Source organism: Hypomesus nipponensis, chromosome 27, assembly GCF_054491055.1.
Source record: "Hypomesus nipponensis isolate SF chromosome 27, ASM5449105v1, whole genome shotgun sequence".
Taxonomy (NCBI): Eukaryota; Metazoa; Chordata; class Actinopteri; order Osmeriformes; family Osmeridae; genus Hypomesus; species Hypomesus nipponensis.
The window spans coordinates 2,442,501-2,460,000 of record NC_140387.1 but is presented as its reverse complement, the minus strand read 5'-3'; the positions used below and the strand labels follow the sequence as shown (position 1 = coordinate 2,460,000).

Here is a 17,500-nt window from a genome sequence, read left to right as displayed (position 1 = left end):
GCAGCAGTCCCCTCTACTCCAGAGGTGCCCCCCCTCACACACACACACACACACACAGTAACCACTGCGCTGGTAGCTCTGTAAGAGGTAGCTCTGTAAGAGGTAGTGTTTGGGTCCTCTTGACTGATGAGCAACAGATGGGTAAGGTCACATGTTCAATGGCTAAATTAACTACTCAAGTATTAATGAAAATAAACGGAGTTTCACATTTATCTGATTCAGTTTTCACATACATAACATTTGAAGTGCAGCCAATCCAGAATAGACAACAGTGGCACTGGGGCTGATAATGTGCAGTGAATAAAACATTTACAGTTCTACTATGCAGAGAGGGAGATGTAATAAGTGCAGTCATTAATTCGCAATTTAAATTACATTACTGACTTATATTTGAAATTCTCATCTCTTTTCCACTTCTCTCCTCTCGTTTCCTCTCCTCCTCTCTCCTCCCCTCTCCCTCTCTCCTCTCCCCCTTTCTCCTCTCTTCCCCTCCCCTTTCCTCCTCCCCTCCCCTTTCCTCCTTCCTTCCTCCCCTCCTCCTCTCTCCTCCCTCCCCTCCCCTCCTCCCCCCTCCTCTCCTCTCTCCTCCCCTTTCCTCCTCCCCTCCCCTCCTCCTCTCCTCTCCTCCTTTTCCCCCTCCTCTCCTCCTCCTCTTCCTCCTCAGGTCTGGTGTCCAGACCCAGGCCTGTCGAGGAAGAGAGTCAGTACTGGCTCAGTATGGGACGGACCTTCCACAAAGTCTGTCTGAAGGACAAGATCATCACTGTCACCCGCTACCTGCCCAAGTCAGTCCTCATCGGCACCATGTCACTGCCACCCTGCTAGCACACTCAGGGCCTTATTGACTAACATTGCGACCGCAGCTTCATCTGCGCCTTTGCCTAACCGCAAATAGCAGACGGTGTATTTCCGTGGTATTTTATCAAACCAGATCCTCGTTGTGCAATCAGCGCCTTTTAATTAGCGCGCCGTTAAAAGATGGGAAAAATCGCCTGCATGTTACTGCCACCATGGGTGATTCGAGGAAAATGAAATAAAAAGTTAAGCGAACAGGAGCTAGAAATATACACACCCACTTTCCCTATTATACCCCATTATACCCTCCCAGCAGCGGTAATCTGCGTTTTTACTCAAGTGTGCTGCCTTTGTTAATACGTTGTTATGTCTTTCATGCTTGAAATGGGCGCAATCCTGTCAGTAAATGTACATTTATATTTAGTCATTTAGCAGACGCTCTTATCCAGAGCGACTTACAGTAAGTACAGGGACATTCCCCCCGAGGCAAGTAGGGTGAAGTGCCTTGCCCAAGGGCACAACATCATTTGGCACGGCGGGGAATCGATCCGGCAAGCTCAGCCATCTGACTCTCTACTAAATGAGGCCCTTTAGACACTTCTCTGTTCACTAACCACTCGTGGGTGTGTGTGCGTGCTCATGTGTCTTTGTCTGTGTGTGTAGGTATCCGTATGAGTCGGCACAGATTCAGTACAGCTACAGCCTGTGCCCCCCCCACTCTGATGCCCACTTCCTGACCTGCTGGGTGGAGTTTGGTCACGAGAGGCTGGAGGAGTACAAGTGGAACTACCTGGACCAGTACATCTGCTCAGCCGGCTCTGAGGACTTCAGGTACACACACACACACACACACACAAAATAGACAAACACACTCACTCACTTTGACAAACTCACACACAAACACACTCCCTCTCCCGCCCCCCTCCAGTCTGATTGACTCTCTGAAGTTCTGGCGGACACGCTTCCTGTTGCTCCCCGCGGGCGGAGCCCGGCGCGTTGCCGACGGCGAGGGCCACTGGGACGTGTACGGCGAGGGCGCGGGGACGATGGCGGGCCGCGAGGGGATGACCGGGGCGGGGGACTGGGCCCTGCTGGACGGCTTTGTACGCTTCCTGGAGGGGATCAACCGCATCCGGAGACGCCATCGCTCCGACAGGATCATCAGGGTGAGGACCGGGTACAGTCTGGGACAGGATCGGGGGCTTTCAGGAGGAGAGCACAATCTTTTGTTTATTTTTTATTTTATTTTTTGTGAAAGATTCCACTGTACCACTTTCCCTCTCTCTCTGTCTCTCTCTCTCTGTCTCTCTCTCTCTGTCTCTCTCTCTCTCTGTCTCTCTCTCTCTCTGTCTCTCTCTCACTCTCACTCTCTCTCTCCTGTCTCTCTCTCTCTCCTGTCTCTCTCTCTCCTCCTGTCTCTGTGTAGAAGAGCGGTCCTATGAAGGGTCTCCAGATGAGCGGGCCTCTCTCTCCGTTCCCCCCTGAGCCCCTAGCCCCCCCCCTGGGGAAGAAAGGCACGTCTGCCCTGTCCGCCCTGCTGGAGCTGGAGCAGAACCACAAGTGAGTGATTCAGATTTTGGTTCTGCTTATGGTTCAGATTTCGATTTTTGGTTCTGCTTATGGTTCAGATTCTGGTTCTGCTTATGGTTCAGGTTCAGATTCAGATTCTGGTTCTGCTTATGGTTCAGGTTCAGATTTAGGTTTTGCTTATGGTTCAGATTCAGGTTCAGATTCAGGTTTTGCTTATGGTTCAGATTCAGGTTCAGATTCAGGTTTTGCTTATGGTTCAGATTCATGTTCAGATTCAGGAACTGCTTATGGTTCAGATTCAGATTCTGGTTCTGGTTCTCTGTGAGAGGAACCGTCGCCTCCACAGCCGAGGACGACGACGAAAACCCTCCAAAACTCCCCCCGTCTGACAGGAAGCTCATCCTGCTTATGATGCGTTTCCTGTCTGCAGGACTCTGGAGGAACAGCAGCAGCAGCAGGGCAAGCAGACCGCCGACCCCTCCGCCGTTGCCGCGGCGACCACGTATGTGGACAGCCCGAGAAAGGTGAGCGGGGGGGGGGATTGTGGGGGGGTGTTGAGGGGGTGGCGGGGTGTGTTTCCGGATCCAGGGCTTTGTGGTGGGACATGTGACGCGCGTTCTGTCACATCATCACCTTGGAGCTGCTTGATGTAACAGGCCTGTACTGTGGGAGCTTCGCTTTTGGTTCTCTTGTCTCTTTCTCTCTCTCCTGTGCCTGTTGTTCTAGAATTCCTGCTCCTCTCTCTCTCTCTCTCTCTCTCTCTCTCTGTCTCTCTCTCTCTCTCTTTCTCTCTCTCTCTCTCTCTCTCTCTCTCTCTCTCTCTCTCTCTCTCTCTCTCTCTCTCTGTCTCTCTCTCTCTCTCTCCATGGGCACTGGGGGTGTTTTCATCACGTGGCTTCACCTTCCTCCTCTTCATTCCTCTTTCCTCCTCTTCCTGCCTCTCCTTCTTTCTCCTCCTCTTCATTCCTCTTCCTCCTCCTGCCTCCTTCTGCTCCTCCTCCGCTGACAGGACGCTGCCTTCATTCTGGATTTTATTCGTAGCCCTCTCTCCTCCTACATCAGTTACTCGCAGGTCAGTAATCATGGGCCCCCTGTACAGCTGCACCCCCCTAGAGTGCAGTGTCTGTCTGTCTGTCTGTCTGTCTGCCTGTGTGGTGTCTGTCTGTCTGTCTGTCTGTCTGCCTGTGTGGTGTCTGTCTGTCTGTCTGTCTGTCTGTCTGTCTGCCTGTCTGCCTGTGTGGTGTCTGTCTGTCTGTCTGTCTGTCTGCCTGTGTGGTGTCTGTCTGTCTGTCTGTCTGCCTGTGTGGTGTCTGTCTGTCTGTCTGTCTGTATGGTGTCTGTCTGTCTGTGTGGTGTGTGTCTGTCTGTCGGTCTGTCTGTCTGCATGAGCGCTACATAGACGCCACCACAACGCTGGGAAGGCTTAGAAGCGATTGTCTGGTCCGCCCCTGTGCTTGTCCACACCTGTAGCTCTCTCTCTCTCTCCCAGCCTGCTGCGTGAGAAAACATGCTTGTTTCGACAGATAGGGCCGTTTGAAGTCATGCAGTTTCGACTACCTAGTGTCATTCAAAACGTTCTGCCTTGTTGGGCCTCGCCCAGCATTGCACGTTGCCGTTGGGGCTTCTTGACTTACTTTGTGCATTCTTAGAGCATTTCTCACGGACTAGTCACTGCATGTGTTCTTGTTATGCAGATGGTGCATGATATTCGTAATGTCTGATTGTCTCAAGAAAAAAAGATTTTCCAAGTCCGCAGTAGTCCCATAGTCATCCAGTTTCACGCATTTACGGCCCGCCACAAATGAACGAGATAAAAGCTTTTAGTTTGTCAATTTGAACTTATCAGCATCTTGCTCAGCTTCCGCAGAATTATATTTTTTCGAAACTTGCCACATTTCTGTGTCAACCAAACACAGAAAACTGTACATAATGAACATATGTAGGTCTACCGCGCACTTGTGCAACTTTTGCCCAACATATACAGGGAGCTAGACATACCTGTTGACTCATTTGTACCTCTCGATATCTCACAACTGCTATTGTGAATCCAGTAATTATGACCACCCCCGCCCATGCAGTCATGTAATTTCACCTTATTATATTAATAAATGGATAACCATTAGCAAAATTGTTTCCAACTACCAAAGTCATATACTATGATTCATGAAATGAAAATTATATTTCACGGCCCCATCCTCAGTTATTGAATAAAGCTGTCCAAACCCACGTTTGAAAACAAACCGACGCCCCTGTTACTAAGGCAACGAACGACTGGAAGTGAGTTGCTTCTGACTCTGCATGACCCCTCGACCCTCGTGTGGCAGATAGATGTGATGTCTTGATTGGTCTGTCCACTCTCTAAACCTCTGCTGATTGGCTCGATGTAGTTGCCAGCTGATCCAGCGGAAGGTGCCCAGGCGGACGTGGGACCCGGCGCTGCCATGGAAACCAGGTATGACTGCAGACTATTCTGGTCTGGCGCAGACTAGATAACATGAAGCCGCGTGTGGTCTGTGCTGGGCTTCTGGAAGGTGTGTGACTGTTTTCCCGCCTGCTGCTGTCGTAGTGGTCAGTTGGACGGAGGGCCCTTCACTCTGACCTCCTCCTCCACGCTCATGGAGATCCTGGAAGCCATCAAACACCCTGCGTGAGTCTGTGTGTGTGTGTGTGTCTTCTCTCTGGGTCATAGATAGTGTCTGTGTGTGTGTGTCCGTTCTGTGGAACATAGATAGTGTGAGCGTGTGTGTGTGTGTGCGTGTCCAGTGTGTGTCACACAGCTATCCTAGGGGGGCTCCTGAGCCTGTGTGTGTGTCCAGTGTGTGTGTGTGTGTGCGTGAGTGTGTGTGTGTGGTCAGTGTGTGTCACACAGCTATCCTAGGGGGGCTCCTGAGCCTGTGTGTGTGTCCAGTGTGTGTGTGTGTGTGCGTGAGTGTGTGTGTGTGGTCAGTGTGTGTCACACAGCTGTCCTAGGGGGGCTCCTGAGCCTGTGTGTGTGTCCAGTGTGTGTGTGTGTGTGTGTGTGTGTGTGTGTGTGTGTGTGTGTGTGTGTGTGTGTGTGAGTGTGTGTGTGTGTGTGTGTGTGAGTGTGTGTGTGTGGTCAGTGTGTGTCACACAGCTGTCCTAGGGGGGCTCCTGAGCCTGTGTGTGTCCGTGTGCAGGACAAGTGTGCAGCTCCTGAGCCTGTGTGTGTCCGTGTGCAGGACAGGTGTGCAGCTCCTGAGCCTGTGTGTGTCCGTGTGCAGGACAGGTGTGCAGCTCCTGAGCCTGTGTGTGTCCGTGTGCAGGACAGGTGTGCAGCTCCTGAGCCTGTGTGTGTCCGTGTGCAGGACAGGTGTGCAGCTCCTGAGCCTGTGTGTGTCCGTGTGCAGGACAGGTGTGCAGCTCCTGAGCCTGTGTGTGTCCGTGTGCAGGACAGGTGTGCAGCTCCTGCCTGAGCAGAAAGGACTGCCCCCTAATTGCTTCATCAGCGCCGAGATCGTCCATTGGCTGGTCAACAACGTAGAGGGCGTGGCCACCCAGGTCATGGCCGTGGAAATCATGCAGGTCGGTGAGGAGGTCACGGCCACAACACCAATCAGCCGGCGACATGTCAGTGTGTTTGTGAACAAGAGCACACAGGATTGTCCATGATGGCATTGCCATCATTTAATATTAAGGGGGTTCCATCTTAAAATGGAGGGGCTGCAATTGTATATTGTTATTTATATATATATACAGTGTCCCCAATGGGAGAACGTGTCCAAACTTTGGCTGGTACTGTATATATGTGTGTTGCAGGTGTGGTTCTAACAGTCTCTCTGTGTTGTGTGCTTGTGTAGAAGATGCTGGAAGAGGGTCTGGTGTCTCACGCGTCGGGCGATGCCATGCGGACCTTCATCTACGGCTTCTACTTCTACAGGATCGTGGCAGAGAGAGACGGTAAGAGGACAGGATCGTGGCAGAGAGAGACGGTAAGAGGACAGGATCGTGGCAGAGAGAGACGGTAAGAGGACAGGAGCGTGGCAGAGAGAGACGGTAAGGGGACAGGAGCGTGGCAGAGAGAGACGGTAAGAGGACAGGATCGTGGCAGAGAGAGACGGTAAGAGGACAGGAGCGTGGCAGAGAGAGACGGTAAGGGGACAGGAGCGTGGCAGAGAGAGACGGTAAGAGGACAGGATCGTGGCAGAGAGAGACGGTAAGAGGACAGGAGCATGGCAGAGAGAGACGGTAAGAGGACAGGATCGTGTAGCGTCCCAGCTGGTGAACGCCAGCGGGGCGGGCCATCCCCTGCCCTGCCCTCGTCGGGGTCACTGATTGATTGTCGGCAGAGCCGATATTGATTGTTCTCATTGTGAGTTGTCAGCAGGTCTGTGTAACAAGAGCAGGGACGAAAGGTTTACATGTATATATTGTATTTACATGTATACAGTCTGGCCATTTATAAAGCAATACAGTGATGCTGGTGATGTACGTTACTGTGATCATTATGTATAACAAGTTTCATCTATACAGCAGTCTTTAACACTGAGGGAACAGAGTTCCCTGGAGGCCTGGGGACAGTGGTTCCCCCTGTATATTACAGTCTGGCCATTTATACATCAATACAGTGATGCTGGTGGTGTTACTGTAATCATTATGTAAAACAAGTTTCATCTATACACAAGTCCACTTTCCTCGGGCCTACGGGGAATTCTGTTCCCCCTGTGGAGAACAGAGAAGCTTAAAATAGAGTAAAGCAGAGCAGAGTACAGTAGAGTTTAGTAGAGTACTCATGAACAATGAGTACATATTTTTCAAACCTTTAGAAGAGCTGTTAAACAGTGTTGCAAATAACCTAGACCCATGTCAGAATGTCAAAATGCAAAACACAGAATTTACATTTTGGGATGGTTCATTTTGTACTCCGGGACGGCATTGGGACAATGAGGGAAAAAAAGAGTTAGTTGGGAGCCCTGAGTCACACACCCATATGTAAAAACAAACGGACACTCTCAGATCAGTTGACTCCCCCCCCATCCCCCCCCAGGCCCCAGCCCCCAGCCCCCTCCTCCCCCCGCGGCCGGCGGCTGGTCAGCGGCTGCCCTGGAGGACTTTGCCCTGTTCCAGAGGAAGTGGTTCGAGGTGGCCTTTGTTCTGGAGGAGCTCCGCCCCTGCGACCTGCCCGTCTTCCTGTTGCCATGGCTGCCCAGCCGGCCGGCCTCGTACGCAAGTAGGCACAGTTCCTTCAGCCGCAGCTTCGGAGGACGCAGCCAGGCCGCCGCTCTGCTAGGTACACACAGACCCTCCCCCCGCCCCCGCCCCAGCCAATCACAACCCTCTCCCGGCCCTCTCCAGCCAATCACAACCTTCAAAGCTCCCTCCAACCCAATCACTCCCCCCCCCTAACCATGATCACAGTGGTCACGCCCCCTCACTCCCCCCCTCCAATCACATGCCTCTCCAGAGCTCGTCTTCCGGGGGATGGCGTGGAGCTACGGACAGGTGTCACACGGGTTTGTTGGAACACTCATTCCTGTGGTTCTGTAGACTAAATTGGCTTGATGCAGCAGAACTGCAGTCAAACCGCATTAAGGTCTTCGTCCCTACAAATTAACCGCGTTTACCAAACCGTCCATACAGATTAACAGAGTCTGTCTGTAAAACCGAAAACGATTGACGGAGGAAATTCCACCACTGCTGGTTCTCACGTTAAGCTTCTCTTAGTCCTAAGTGATAGCTTAGCGACCGCTGTTTCCTGTTTCCTGCTTCCTGTGTGACACCTAGACACTGGACACCTGCCCTCATTCCCCTGACGGCCGACAGCTGGACTGCATGGAGTGACTGTGTTGTGTTCAGCATCTGGTAGTGCAGGTCACCTGCAGGGCACAGAATTAGCAGTATCCACCTGCCAAATGCCTGTCAATTATGCAAGAGGCTAGTAGATTTTCTACACTCACAGCCAACAAAAACAATGGTAATCTATTGAGTGGCTGGTCAAATTTGAACATTCACAAGCCATTAGGCCGGTGGACAAAAAAGTTAATTTTGCACCCTGGGTAATGGGTACCTACCTAGAAAACAGAACACGATCTGACCCCTCCCCCTCCATCTAGCTTCCATCCTATCAGAACTAGGAGTTGGCATGTATCCCTCAGCATCCAATGGTACTCTTCAACCCGGCAGTTGATTGATAGATCCCCTGCAATCCGATTGCTGTTTTATCTCATTTCTTCCCATCAGAGTGGAAGATGAGAGCGTCAGTTGGTTGGCTGGTGTTTAGTGCATGCTGTGGTAGTCGTGACTGTGGTACTGTAGTGCAGTGGTGTGCCCTGTCCTCTCTCTATGCGCCTCTCTATGTCGCCCGACCCTCGCGACGTTTTCACAATGCGCACGCAACATTGTGAGAGTGTTACTGCATTAACTCGGGTCTTAACTGCTTAACTGTTTCTGATTTTTGATACTGGTGTTCTCAGTAGTCTGGCTTGTGTGCTGCCACTCTTTTGAAACATTTTTTTCCTGTTAACGACTAAACATGAAGCTCCTCCATTGTTCATGCCTAATGCTAAGGACTAGGCCTGAGGGGGAAGCCTACCCTGGACCAAGGCACATCTTAGTCCAGGAATAGGCTTAACCTTATGTCTAGGGAACTGCTTTTTAACCTGAACAGGCGTCCATGACAGACATTCTAAACTCTCCGTTATTTCTGAGCCTATCCAAAACATCTGGCCTTCTTTCGTGCATCAACCCATTTATCATGTTTCATACGCGCTTACTCCATCTCTTACTCTTCTTATCCTCACGTCACCATCTCTGCCGGCCCATCTCTCTCCTTCCATGGTCTCCCTCTCCCACCACTCCTTTCTCTCTCTGTTCTCTCTCTCTCCTCTTGCTCTCTCCTCTCCTTCTGTTCGCCCCTTTCTCTGCTTCCTCTCCTCCCCCTCTTCTCTCCCTCCTTTCCCTCCACAATCTGTCTCTCTCTCTCTCTCTCTATCCCTCTCTCTCTATCCCTCTTCTCTCTCCTTCCTCTCTCTCTCTCCCCAGCTGCCACTGTTCCGGAACAGAAGACTGCCACCCTGGACGTGGACGTCAACAATCGCAGCGACCGCACCGAGTGGTGCAGCTGTTATTACCACGGCAACTTCTCCCTGAACGCCGCCTTTGAGGTCAAGCTCCACTGGATGGCTGTCACTGCAGCCGTGCTCTTTGAGATGGTGAGAGAGAGTCCAGGGATCAGGCGGAGGAAGGCTAGAGCTTAGTGGTTAGAGAACTTGACCTCAGATTACGAGGTTCCGGGTTCAAATCCCCTCCTCCAGGTACCGCACATCTCCTTGGATATAAGCGGCTGCTTAACGAATACAGTTCTTATTATCAGGGACGTCGATTTGTTTTGAAAGGATGTCGAGGGTGTAACTGTTTTGAATAACTAAGGATGCTGGCATTTGTTAAGTTTTTTTTGTGGTTCTTATCGGAAAGACTTCCGCTTCCAGAAAGTGGGCGGGACGTGTTCAACTCATGTCTAATGAGACCACGCCTCTGTTTATGGTGATGTTGACGGGGGCTCCTGCTGACTGGCCCCCCTGCGCAGGTCCAAGGGTGGCACAGGAAAGCAGCTTCCTGTGGATTCCTGCTGGTGCCGGTCCTGGAGGTTCCCTTTGCGCTGCCCTCGTACCTGTACGGCGACCCGCTCCGAGCCCAGCTCTTCATCCCTCTACACATTGTCAGTCTGCTCAAGAACGGCAGCGATAACCTCTTCGAGGGTGAGGATGCTCTGGGAACTTTTTTTTTTTTTTTTTATGACCTCAACTGTCAAAACATTGTAATAATGTATTCAAGGATAGGTTATATTCCATTTCCTTTGTTGATGACTTTCTTATGTTGTGATGATGTGCCAGGTTTTGAGCCGGAGACATACTGGGAACGAATGCAGCTTTTTCAAGAGGCCATACTTTACAGGTGGGGAGGATTCTCAGAGTGGATTGCTACGTAAATATGGTGGCTCCACAGCGCTAACTGTGACGATCTTAACACTGCTTCCTAGCTTCATTGAGTCATCTCATGTCTCCTTTCCTTTCTCCCTCCTTCCTTTCCTCAGATTTGGATTTGTTCAAGACAAGTTTTCAGCCTCGGCTTTCAGTTTCCCTTCAGAGAACAAGCCCCAGTACATACACGTCACAGGTAGGTGGTTTTCTGGAAGCAGAATATACAGATATAGGCGGGATGTATGGTACATTTAGTCAGGTGGCTGAGCGGGTAGAGCATCGGGCTAGTAATCTGAAGGTTGCCAGTTCGATTCCTGTCCGGTGCACATGACGTGTCCTTGGGCAAGGCACTTCACCCTACTTGCCTCTGGGAAAATGTCCCTGTACTGTCCCTGATAAGAGCGTCTGCTAAATGACTAAATGTACTTAAATTATTGTACTCAATAGACCAAAGTGATATGATTTGAAACTTCTCAGGGGAATTAGAGGTTGTGTAAATGACTACATTTGTGTGCCCTAACCTCCTCTTCTCCCTGCCTGCTTCCCTCACTGTCGACTAATCTCTCCGAACGCCCCTCCCCCTCCTCTGGACCTGTCCTGACAGGCACCGTGTTCCTCCAGCTTCCCTACTCCAAGAGAAAGTACTCCAGCAACCAGCAGCGGCGCCGACGCAACTCCACAGCTTCCGCGAGCCAAGGCCTGTTTGGCTGCGAGGAGCACGTGGGCTACCACTGGGCCTACAACACCATGCTGACCAAGGCGTGGAGGACTGGCGTGCTGGGGGACGAGAGGCTGGCCGACCGCCTGCTCCGAGACTTCACCGACTTCTGTGCCAACAAGGACAACAGGCTGGTCAACTTTTGGGACGGTTGTCAGGAAAAGATGAACGCCAGCGCTCCGTGAGAAAGGGACCCTGTTCCAAAGGACATGAAATGGGGTTGAAACTGATATGTATAGACTACTGCCTGATGAAAAATAATAAATTATTTAATTGTATATCCATCGACTGTGAAACTGTCATGGCATGCATGCAAATGGATGATTTCATGTCAGTTGACCTTAGTGGTAGGTATCATAGCCTTGAGCATAGTATATGGTAGGCTATCTTAAGGGTGACCCTGTGATGAAAAACGGGTTTCTCTACATTTCCAAGTTCTCACAGGTGTCCGATGGCCTGGGCGAATGACAGAATTTTGAGTGTGCGAGTTGAAGGGCGGGCACTGCTTCAGTTTAGCAAAGCTAAGCTACTGCACATTGTATGATGGCAATCGCCCTTTTCATCGAGTCCGAGGTTACATAGTCGATAACTGGTTAACATTTATGTCGCTCACAATCGGCATGGCATGCACGGACACCAGCTATTATAATTTACATGGGAACTTAAAACCTCAGGGCAAACGTTTCATTATAGGTCCATGTGGCAAGCCACGATTTTATTGGGCGATTTGTTTGCGAAGGCAAACAGAATTCACTAGCATCCCTTCATCCGAGCCTTTCACGCACCGTCAGATGCTGCAACCTAGGATGCAGCACGTCGCAGTGCGCAGGCGCGAGCCCGCAGCAGTACTCGGCTATTTATAGAAAGTGACGTCACCATGAAATATCAGCAGCGGCAGCCCTCGCCCCTCACACCCCCCTCTACCGACAAACTGGATTGACAGGACGCTTGCAGCAGCACCCCATGTAAATAGCAGTGGGAGGCCGTAGTTGCTAGTCAGCCGTCGGGTGGAGATAGAACGAGTAAAGGCGTGGGCCGAGGACCGGAAGGACAGTTCACAAGATATCTACGGCACAAACGGTTGTTTTTTGATTTACGCATCATCAGCGTCTAGCAAACAACACTTGCAAGCAGGTCAGGAAACCCGCATTCTCATTTGATGTTCTGTCTGAAACCGATCTGTTTTTGCTTATAACGTTTTATTTTTCTGTTTTAAGACATCGCACTTTCAAATAACGTTAGAGCAATTGTAGATTGCAGACTGTGTGAGTGTCTGTACGATTTTCATCAACAGCACAGCAGCAGCGAGGATGCCTGATAGAGAGCAACTGATACAGAAAGCTCGGATGGCCGAGCAAGCAGAGCGGTACGATGACATGGCTGCTGCGATGAAACAGGTAACGATTACGAAGTGGCCAAGCTTGTCGACCGTATAGTTTTCATATTTTCGTGCACATTATATTCGCTGCCATGTTACCCACAGGGTAAGTTTAAGTACCGTTTGATGGCTTGCTCAGATCGTTTTTGCCAGATTGCATCATAATTCAGGCTGCGGCATGTCGCGCCTTTGTTAGCTAGCTGGCTATGCTATATTAATGAGATGTGACTTTCGAATATATTGTAAATGTGAATTGCGAAGTGAACTTTAGAACAACAGCTGGGTGTTATATTGCCATATACTATCAGTATGTTGCTTGCACCATGTTTTCACTGTAGAAAATCCTTAAATGGATGCTAGCATCCGAATTAGCTTGATGCTAACAATGAAGTATGGGGCTTTGCAAGTTATCCAATGGCAGTGCAGAGCTTCACAGAGGACAGGGTGCGTTCGAACAGGGTGACTAAGATCGAGATGAATTAAATCATAGGTTAGTCCTAAATGCCCTCACTCCTTGTATGAACTGAGCATTAATGTTGTATGTGTATATATAATACAATTTGGCCCATAAAGATGTATTAAATACATAATTTAGCACTTACTCCAGATTTTCCTCTCCGAACAGAAACGCTCTCCGTGAAATACTGCCTACAAGTGGAAAAAAAATAAAATAAGGCAGCCATCTTGGAATATTGCCATAGAAACAACTGTAGGCCTAATTGCAATATCTAGTACAGGAATTCGAGCATATTTATTTGTTTGGTTTTGGGGTTATTAAAAATCCTTACTTTGCCTCTAACCTGAACCTTATCCTTTCACATTGATCACAGCATTGCTGACAACAAAATACATGAATAAAAAAATTTAAAAAACGATTTATTTTTCTGCTTCCAGGTGACAGAACTCGGTGAGCCACTGAGCGACGACGACCGCAACCTGCTCTCGGTGGCGTACAAGAACGTGGTGGGTGCTCGACGTTCCTCATGGAGGGTGACCTCCAGCATCGAGGCCAGGGTTGTGTCCGACGACAACGAGAAGAAGCTGGAGCTGGTGCGCGCCTACCGGGAGACTATCGAGAAGGAACTGGAGACCGTCTGCCAGGACGTTCTGACCCTCCTCGACCAGTTCCTCATCAAGAGCTGCGACGCCGAGCAGCTGGAGGGCAAGGTGTTCTACCTGAAGATGAAAGGAGACTACCACCGCTACCTGGCGGAGGTGGCCAAGGGGGACAAGAACGCGGCCGCCGTCCAGGCCTCCGAGGTGGCGTACCGGGAGGCGTACGAGATCAGCAAGGGCATGGCGGCCACCCACCCCATCCGCCTGGGCCTGGCTCTCAACTTCTCCGTGTTCTACTACGAGATCCAGGGAGCTCCGGAGCAGGCCTGCCAGCTGGCCAAGGAGGCTTTCGACGAGGCCATCGGACACCTGGAGAACATGAAAGAGGACTCCTATAAGGACTCGACCCTCATCATGCAGTTGCTGCGGGACAACTTGACCTTGTGGACCACTGACCAACAGGCCACCGAGGAAGTGGGGGCCAATGACTGAGGCCCCCCCCCCCCCCCTCCTCCTCCTCTACCTTGGATAGTTGTTAGCTAGAGTAGCCACGTCATGTCATCATCCCGTTCTGATTCCCCGTTTGTGTTTTCTTCTTCTTCTTCTTCTCCTCCTCTCTCCCCGTCCACTTCCTCATCCGCCCCCTCTGTCTCATCGTGTCGTCACGGTGACCTACTTGTGGGGGGGAGGGGGGGGGGAGAGGGGTTTTGTCAGTTAAGGCCTGCTGCCCGTACTCCATTGTCGCGTTTCCTTCTCTCCCGCGTTCACAAGCTCACCTCGACTCTCACACCCTGTCTCTCTCTCTTTGTCTGTCTCTCTCTCTCTGTCTATCTTGCTCTGTCACTCTCTCTGTCTGCCTGTCTCTGTGTTGGTCAATCTCTCTCTCTCTTGCTGTGTCTCTCTCTCTCCCCTCCTGCCAAGCTTTTTGAGCCTGGCCCACTTTCTGTGCACTGGTGATATTTGTTCCTTCCTTTCCCCATTCATTGTTGCTGATAATGAACCGACTGGTTGGTATTTAAGTGACATTTATACAGGAAGTTCCGCGAGGACCATTTAGTATGTCTATCACGAAATTGGGTGTCTGTAACGCTAATTAGGGAAATGATTGATTTGTTCAGTTACCCATCTACATTCATTAGAATGTTGTGCTTTTCCTTGACTGAATCCTGTCGCTGTAAGACTTTGGTCGGGTGGCCCTTCCTCTCTGTCCTGTGTGTTGTCATTGACACGCCCTTATAAGGGCAGTTTGTCTTCACGGGTGATTGGACGGCGTCTGGTTTTTCAGTTCCAGTCGCCGAATAATAAAAACATATTTTGTTTTTATTATCATTATTATTATTATTATTATTATTGTTAATGCGTGGTCATTAAAACAATGCCATTAAAACATTACCTACCATGGGAACTTGTGTTGTTTTTTTTACTGGGATGTTTTATTGTCTTTTTGCCACAGGTTTTTGAATGTCAGTTTCATGAGTATAAATTCCATGGACTTTGTAACAAGTTATGTTGGTGAGAGGAGATGGATTACATTCAACTGCTGAGGAAACTATTCAAAACATCACCTGTCCCTACACGCTCTTACCACACTGCCATGGTATAGAGAAGAGGTCTTCAACCCTGGTCCTCAGGGACCCCCTGTCCTGCACGTTTGAGATGTTTCCCTGCTCCAACACACCTGATTCAAATGAATGGTCGTTAGCAGGCTTCTGCATAACTAGATAACGACCCATTCATTTGAATCAGGTGTGTTGGAGCAGGGAAACATCTAAAACGTGCAGGACAGGGGGTCCCTGAGGACCAGGGTTGAAGACCTCTGGTATAGATTATGAAAGATAATAGGATGATTTAAATGATTTTGTGTTGCCATATTTGGAGTTTGACTTAATGCTGACGGGTTTGGGTCTGACATCTGTGAGGTCGTATAAAACAGGATCAACCACTCAGTGTTCTTGAGTTTAAGGAAATTGATTCATCAGTCCTTCCTTGATTCCATGGAAGGCTTATCTCATGCTTTAGAACCCAGAGTGTGATATGTTGGCTCAAGCTATCTCAAGTTAGCAATGTGTCTTACCCAACCCTTTCACCATCAGGATGTCTTTCTCCTAATTACAACTACAGCGCCCTCTAGTGGCCCTGGTGCTAACAGGCTCCTGCTGAGACTGACTTATTCGTCACCTACAGCATCCGTCATAAACATAACAGCCCAGGCAGACATTTTAAAGTGCATGTCAATAACTGCATGCCAACAATTGTAATAATAAACAAATTAAATAATGAGTATACTGCACCTCCCCTAGGTTTCCATGTATTCCACGCGCCTAGTCCATGTACTGACCCCCTCCCCAGAACCGACCTTGTATTTCCCCAAGGCTACCACATCTTATATAGAGCAGCAGTGGCGATTTTAGACTTTTTAGGGGTTCTCAAGCACCCTAACATTTCATCTCAGCACCCCCTTTTGTTATAATTATGAATTATTATTATTATTATCTTGAATACGTTTTAGTGCTCTAACGTAAGAATTTGCAAATGTGTCTGTCAGTGGCAGGTGATAAACAGTTACAGGTTCCAAAGGCTTTAAACAGGTTTACTATCCAGTGTCGCCATGCACCTTTAACGTTGGTAGTCTGCCAGTAAAACCAAAGGAGAAGAAGTACGTAGGTAATTTTATGGCGCAGATTAAGAACACCAGATTGGGGGCATCTTTCATTGGGGGCCGAGCCCCCTTAAAGGTCTGATCCTACAATCGGCCCTGTAATGCAGCATAGTTCTGTGTTGGTTAGCAAGTAATGTGATGTGGGAGTCACCTAGAAAGTGAATTCGGTAAAACGGCACTTACCAACATCCTTTTCGTGAGGGTAGGTTACTTTCTGAGCAACAACAACAATTGCATAAATCAAAATGAAAGCAAAGTATCAGTTGTCAGCCTGATTGATATGAGTTATATGAGGTTAAAACAATAAAGTTCAAGGTTAAGGTAAACCATTACGAGATGCTCTGATGACTCTGGGTGTGGGTTATATGTAGATGCATTTCATAATAAGAAAGATCTAATTAATAACTTCTCAAAAAAAGAGACCCAGCTTTTCCTCTATCTCTCTCAAACCCTAACCTTAACGCTCCTTCTCACCACCCTCCCCCCTCTCTCTCTGTCTCCCTCCCTCCTTCTTACCCCCCCTTCCCCTCTCTCTTTATCTCCCACACACCTACCTTGAGGGCAGGTGGTATTTAAGCAGTAGCACAGGTGGCACTGGAGCCACAGGTCGAAAAGGGAGACAAACTACCTGTCCATTTGGTCTCCTCAACTCAGACAAAATGAGTCGGGATTATTTTGGCTTCTCTTTAATGCAACCAAGAAATGCAGCAAACAATGACACCACTGTCGTATACGCTGTCAACAACCCAGCAGACATATCAGTCATTGTGTTGTACTTTATTCTCGTCCTGGCTGTCGGAATATGGGTGAGTTACTCAATCGTTCTACTGAATGGCTGCACACTCTCAAGCTAATTTGCTCCTGTGAATCGTTAACCGCCCGTCAAAGCTAAAGACAGACGTGGTCTGTTCGAGGCAGGAAAGTTCCAGGTGGATTTGTAACATTGCGTGCAGGAGAAAAATCCTGGCAAGCATCATCTCAGACCGTGTTGTTTAAATCACAGAGAGAAATGAGACGAGGGTCACAGTGTGATAACCGTTAATCATTGAAGTGTGTCCAACGGTGATGGGATCATTCTGTACTGATGCTTTGCATCTTTTGTTCCTCATAAACCTCACTACCGTGGAAAAACCTGCCGTCAACCTCAGCCTACTGGCTTGTAAAAGGATCATTAACTAATTTAATTTAACTGTGAATAGTATGAGGCAAGGGAATGAATCCCCCCCTCCCCCCAATTAAAGTATACTCTTCATTTAGTTTTTTTGTTTGCTTCAAAATGTGTTCTTGGGCAGAAAATATAAGTATAGGTCTATAATCTGAAGACAGGTTGTACCATGTTTGCAGACTGTGCTGTTGACAGAATGTTGAGATGTCTCCATGTCCCTTTGCAGGCCATGGTCCGTACCAACCGGTCGACGGTGGGGGGG

At 49.3% G+C, this 17,500-nt stretch overlaps 3 protein-coding genes across 10 annotated transcripts in view; all 3 read left to right on the top strand.

Moving 5' to 3' along the window:
• Positions 1-11,258, top strand: part of depdc5 (DEP domain containing 5, GATOR1 subcomplex subunit) — a 21,845-nt gene extending 10,587 nt beyond the window's left edge. For 4 of the 6 annotated variants that reach the window (XM_084693387.1, XM_084693385.1, XM_084693386.1 and 1 more), the window contains 17 exons: positions 1-24; positions 665-785; positions 1,459-1,626; positions 1,724-1,961; positions 2,222-2,355; positions 2,756-2,849; positions 3,335-3,397; positions 4,713-4,777; positions 4,892-4,972; positions 5,736-5,868; positions 6,144-6,243; positions 7,331-7,573; positions 9,325-9,494; positions 9,869-10,040; positions 10,176-10,236; positions 10,376-10,458; positions 10,867-11,258. The exon at positions 1-24 is cut by the window's left edge and continues 152 nt beyond it. In XM_084693387.1, the coding sequence (XP_084549513.1) occupies positions 1-24; positions 665-785; positions 1,459-1,626; positions 1,724-1,961; positions 2,222-2,355; positions 2,756-2,849; positions 3,335-3,397; positions 4,713-4,777; positions 4,892-4,972; positions 5,736-5,868; positions 6,144-6,243; positions 7,331-7,573; positions 9,325-9,494; positions 9,869-10,040; positions 10,176-10,236; positions 10,376-10,458; positions 10,867-11,165 (2,249 nt within the window). In that variant the 3' untranslated portion in view covers positions 11,166-11,258. The remainder of the gene's footprint in view (positions 25-664; positions 786-1,458; positions 1,627-1,723; positions 1,962-2,221; positions 2,356-2,755; positions 2,850-3,334; positions 3,398-4,712; positions 4,778-4,891; positions 4,973-5,735; positions 5,869-6,143; positions 6,244-7,330; positions 7,574-9,324; positions 9,495-9,868; positions 10,041-10,175; positions 10,237-10,375; positions 10,459-10,866) is intronic. The other 2 variants (XM_084693388.1, XM_084693389.1) reach the window with 2 other exon arrangements.
• A 67-nt stretch (positions 11,259-11,325) lies between these two features.
• On the top strand, positions 11,326-14,819 carry ywhah (tyrosine 3-monooxygenase/tryptophan 5-monooxygenase activation protein, eta polypeptide). 2 transcript variants are annotated; one of them, XM_084693397.1, is made up of 3 exons: positions 11,326-12,114; positions 12,280-12,377; positions 13,253-14,819. In XM_084693397.1, the coding sequence occupies exons 2-3, from the start codon at positions 12,291-12,293 to the stop codon at positions 13,904-13,906; spliced, it is 741 nt and encodes a 246-aa protein (XP_084549523.1). In that variant the 5' UTR covers positions 11,326-12,114; positions 12,280-12,290; the 3' UTR covers positions 13,907-14,819. The 2 variants fall into 2 exon arrangements, with proteins under 2 accessions (XP_084549523.1, XP_084549522.1); XM_084693396.1 differs by having other exon boundaries at positions 11,330-12,114; positions 12,275-12,377.
• A 1,866-nt stretch (positions 14,820-16,685) lies between these two features.
• The window catches only part of slc5a1 (solute carrier family 5 member 1), an 8,258-nt gene continuing 7,443 nt past the window's right edge, over positions 16,686-17,500 (top strand). For both annotated transcript variants that reach the window (XM_084693392.1, XM_084693391.1), the window contains exons 1-2: positions 16,686-16,879; positions 17,465-17,500. The exon at positions 17,465-17,500 is cut by the window's right edge and continues 36 nt beyond it. In XM_084693392.1, the coding sequence (XP_084549518.1) occupies positions 16,733-16,879; positions 17,465-17,500 (183 nt within the window). In that variant the 5' untranslated portion in view covers positions 16,686-16,732. The remainder of the gene's footprint in view (positions 16,880-17,464) is intronic.

Excerpts from the sequence above, each read along its gene's own strand:
- ywhah (XM_084693397.1), top strand. The coding sequence starts at position 12,291 with ATGCCTGATAGAGAGCAACTGATACAGAAAGCTCGGATGGCCGAGCAA. Across the intron at positions 12,378-13,252 it reads TGGCTGCTGCGATGAAACAG|GTGACAGAACTCGGTGAGCC; the intron begins GTAACGATTACG and ends TTCTGCTTCCAG.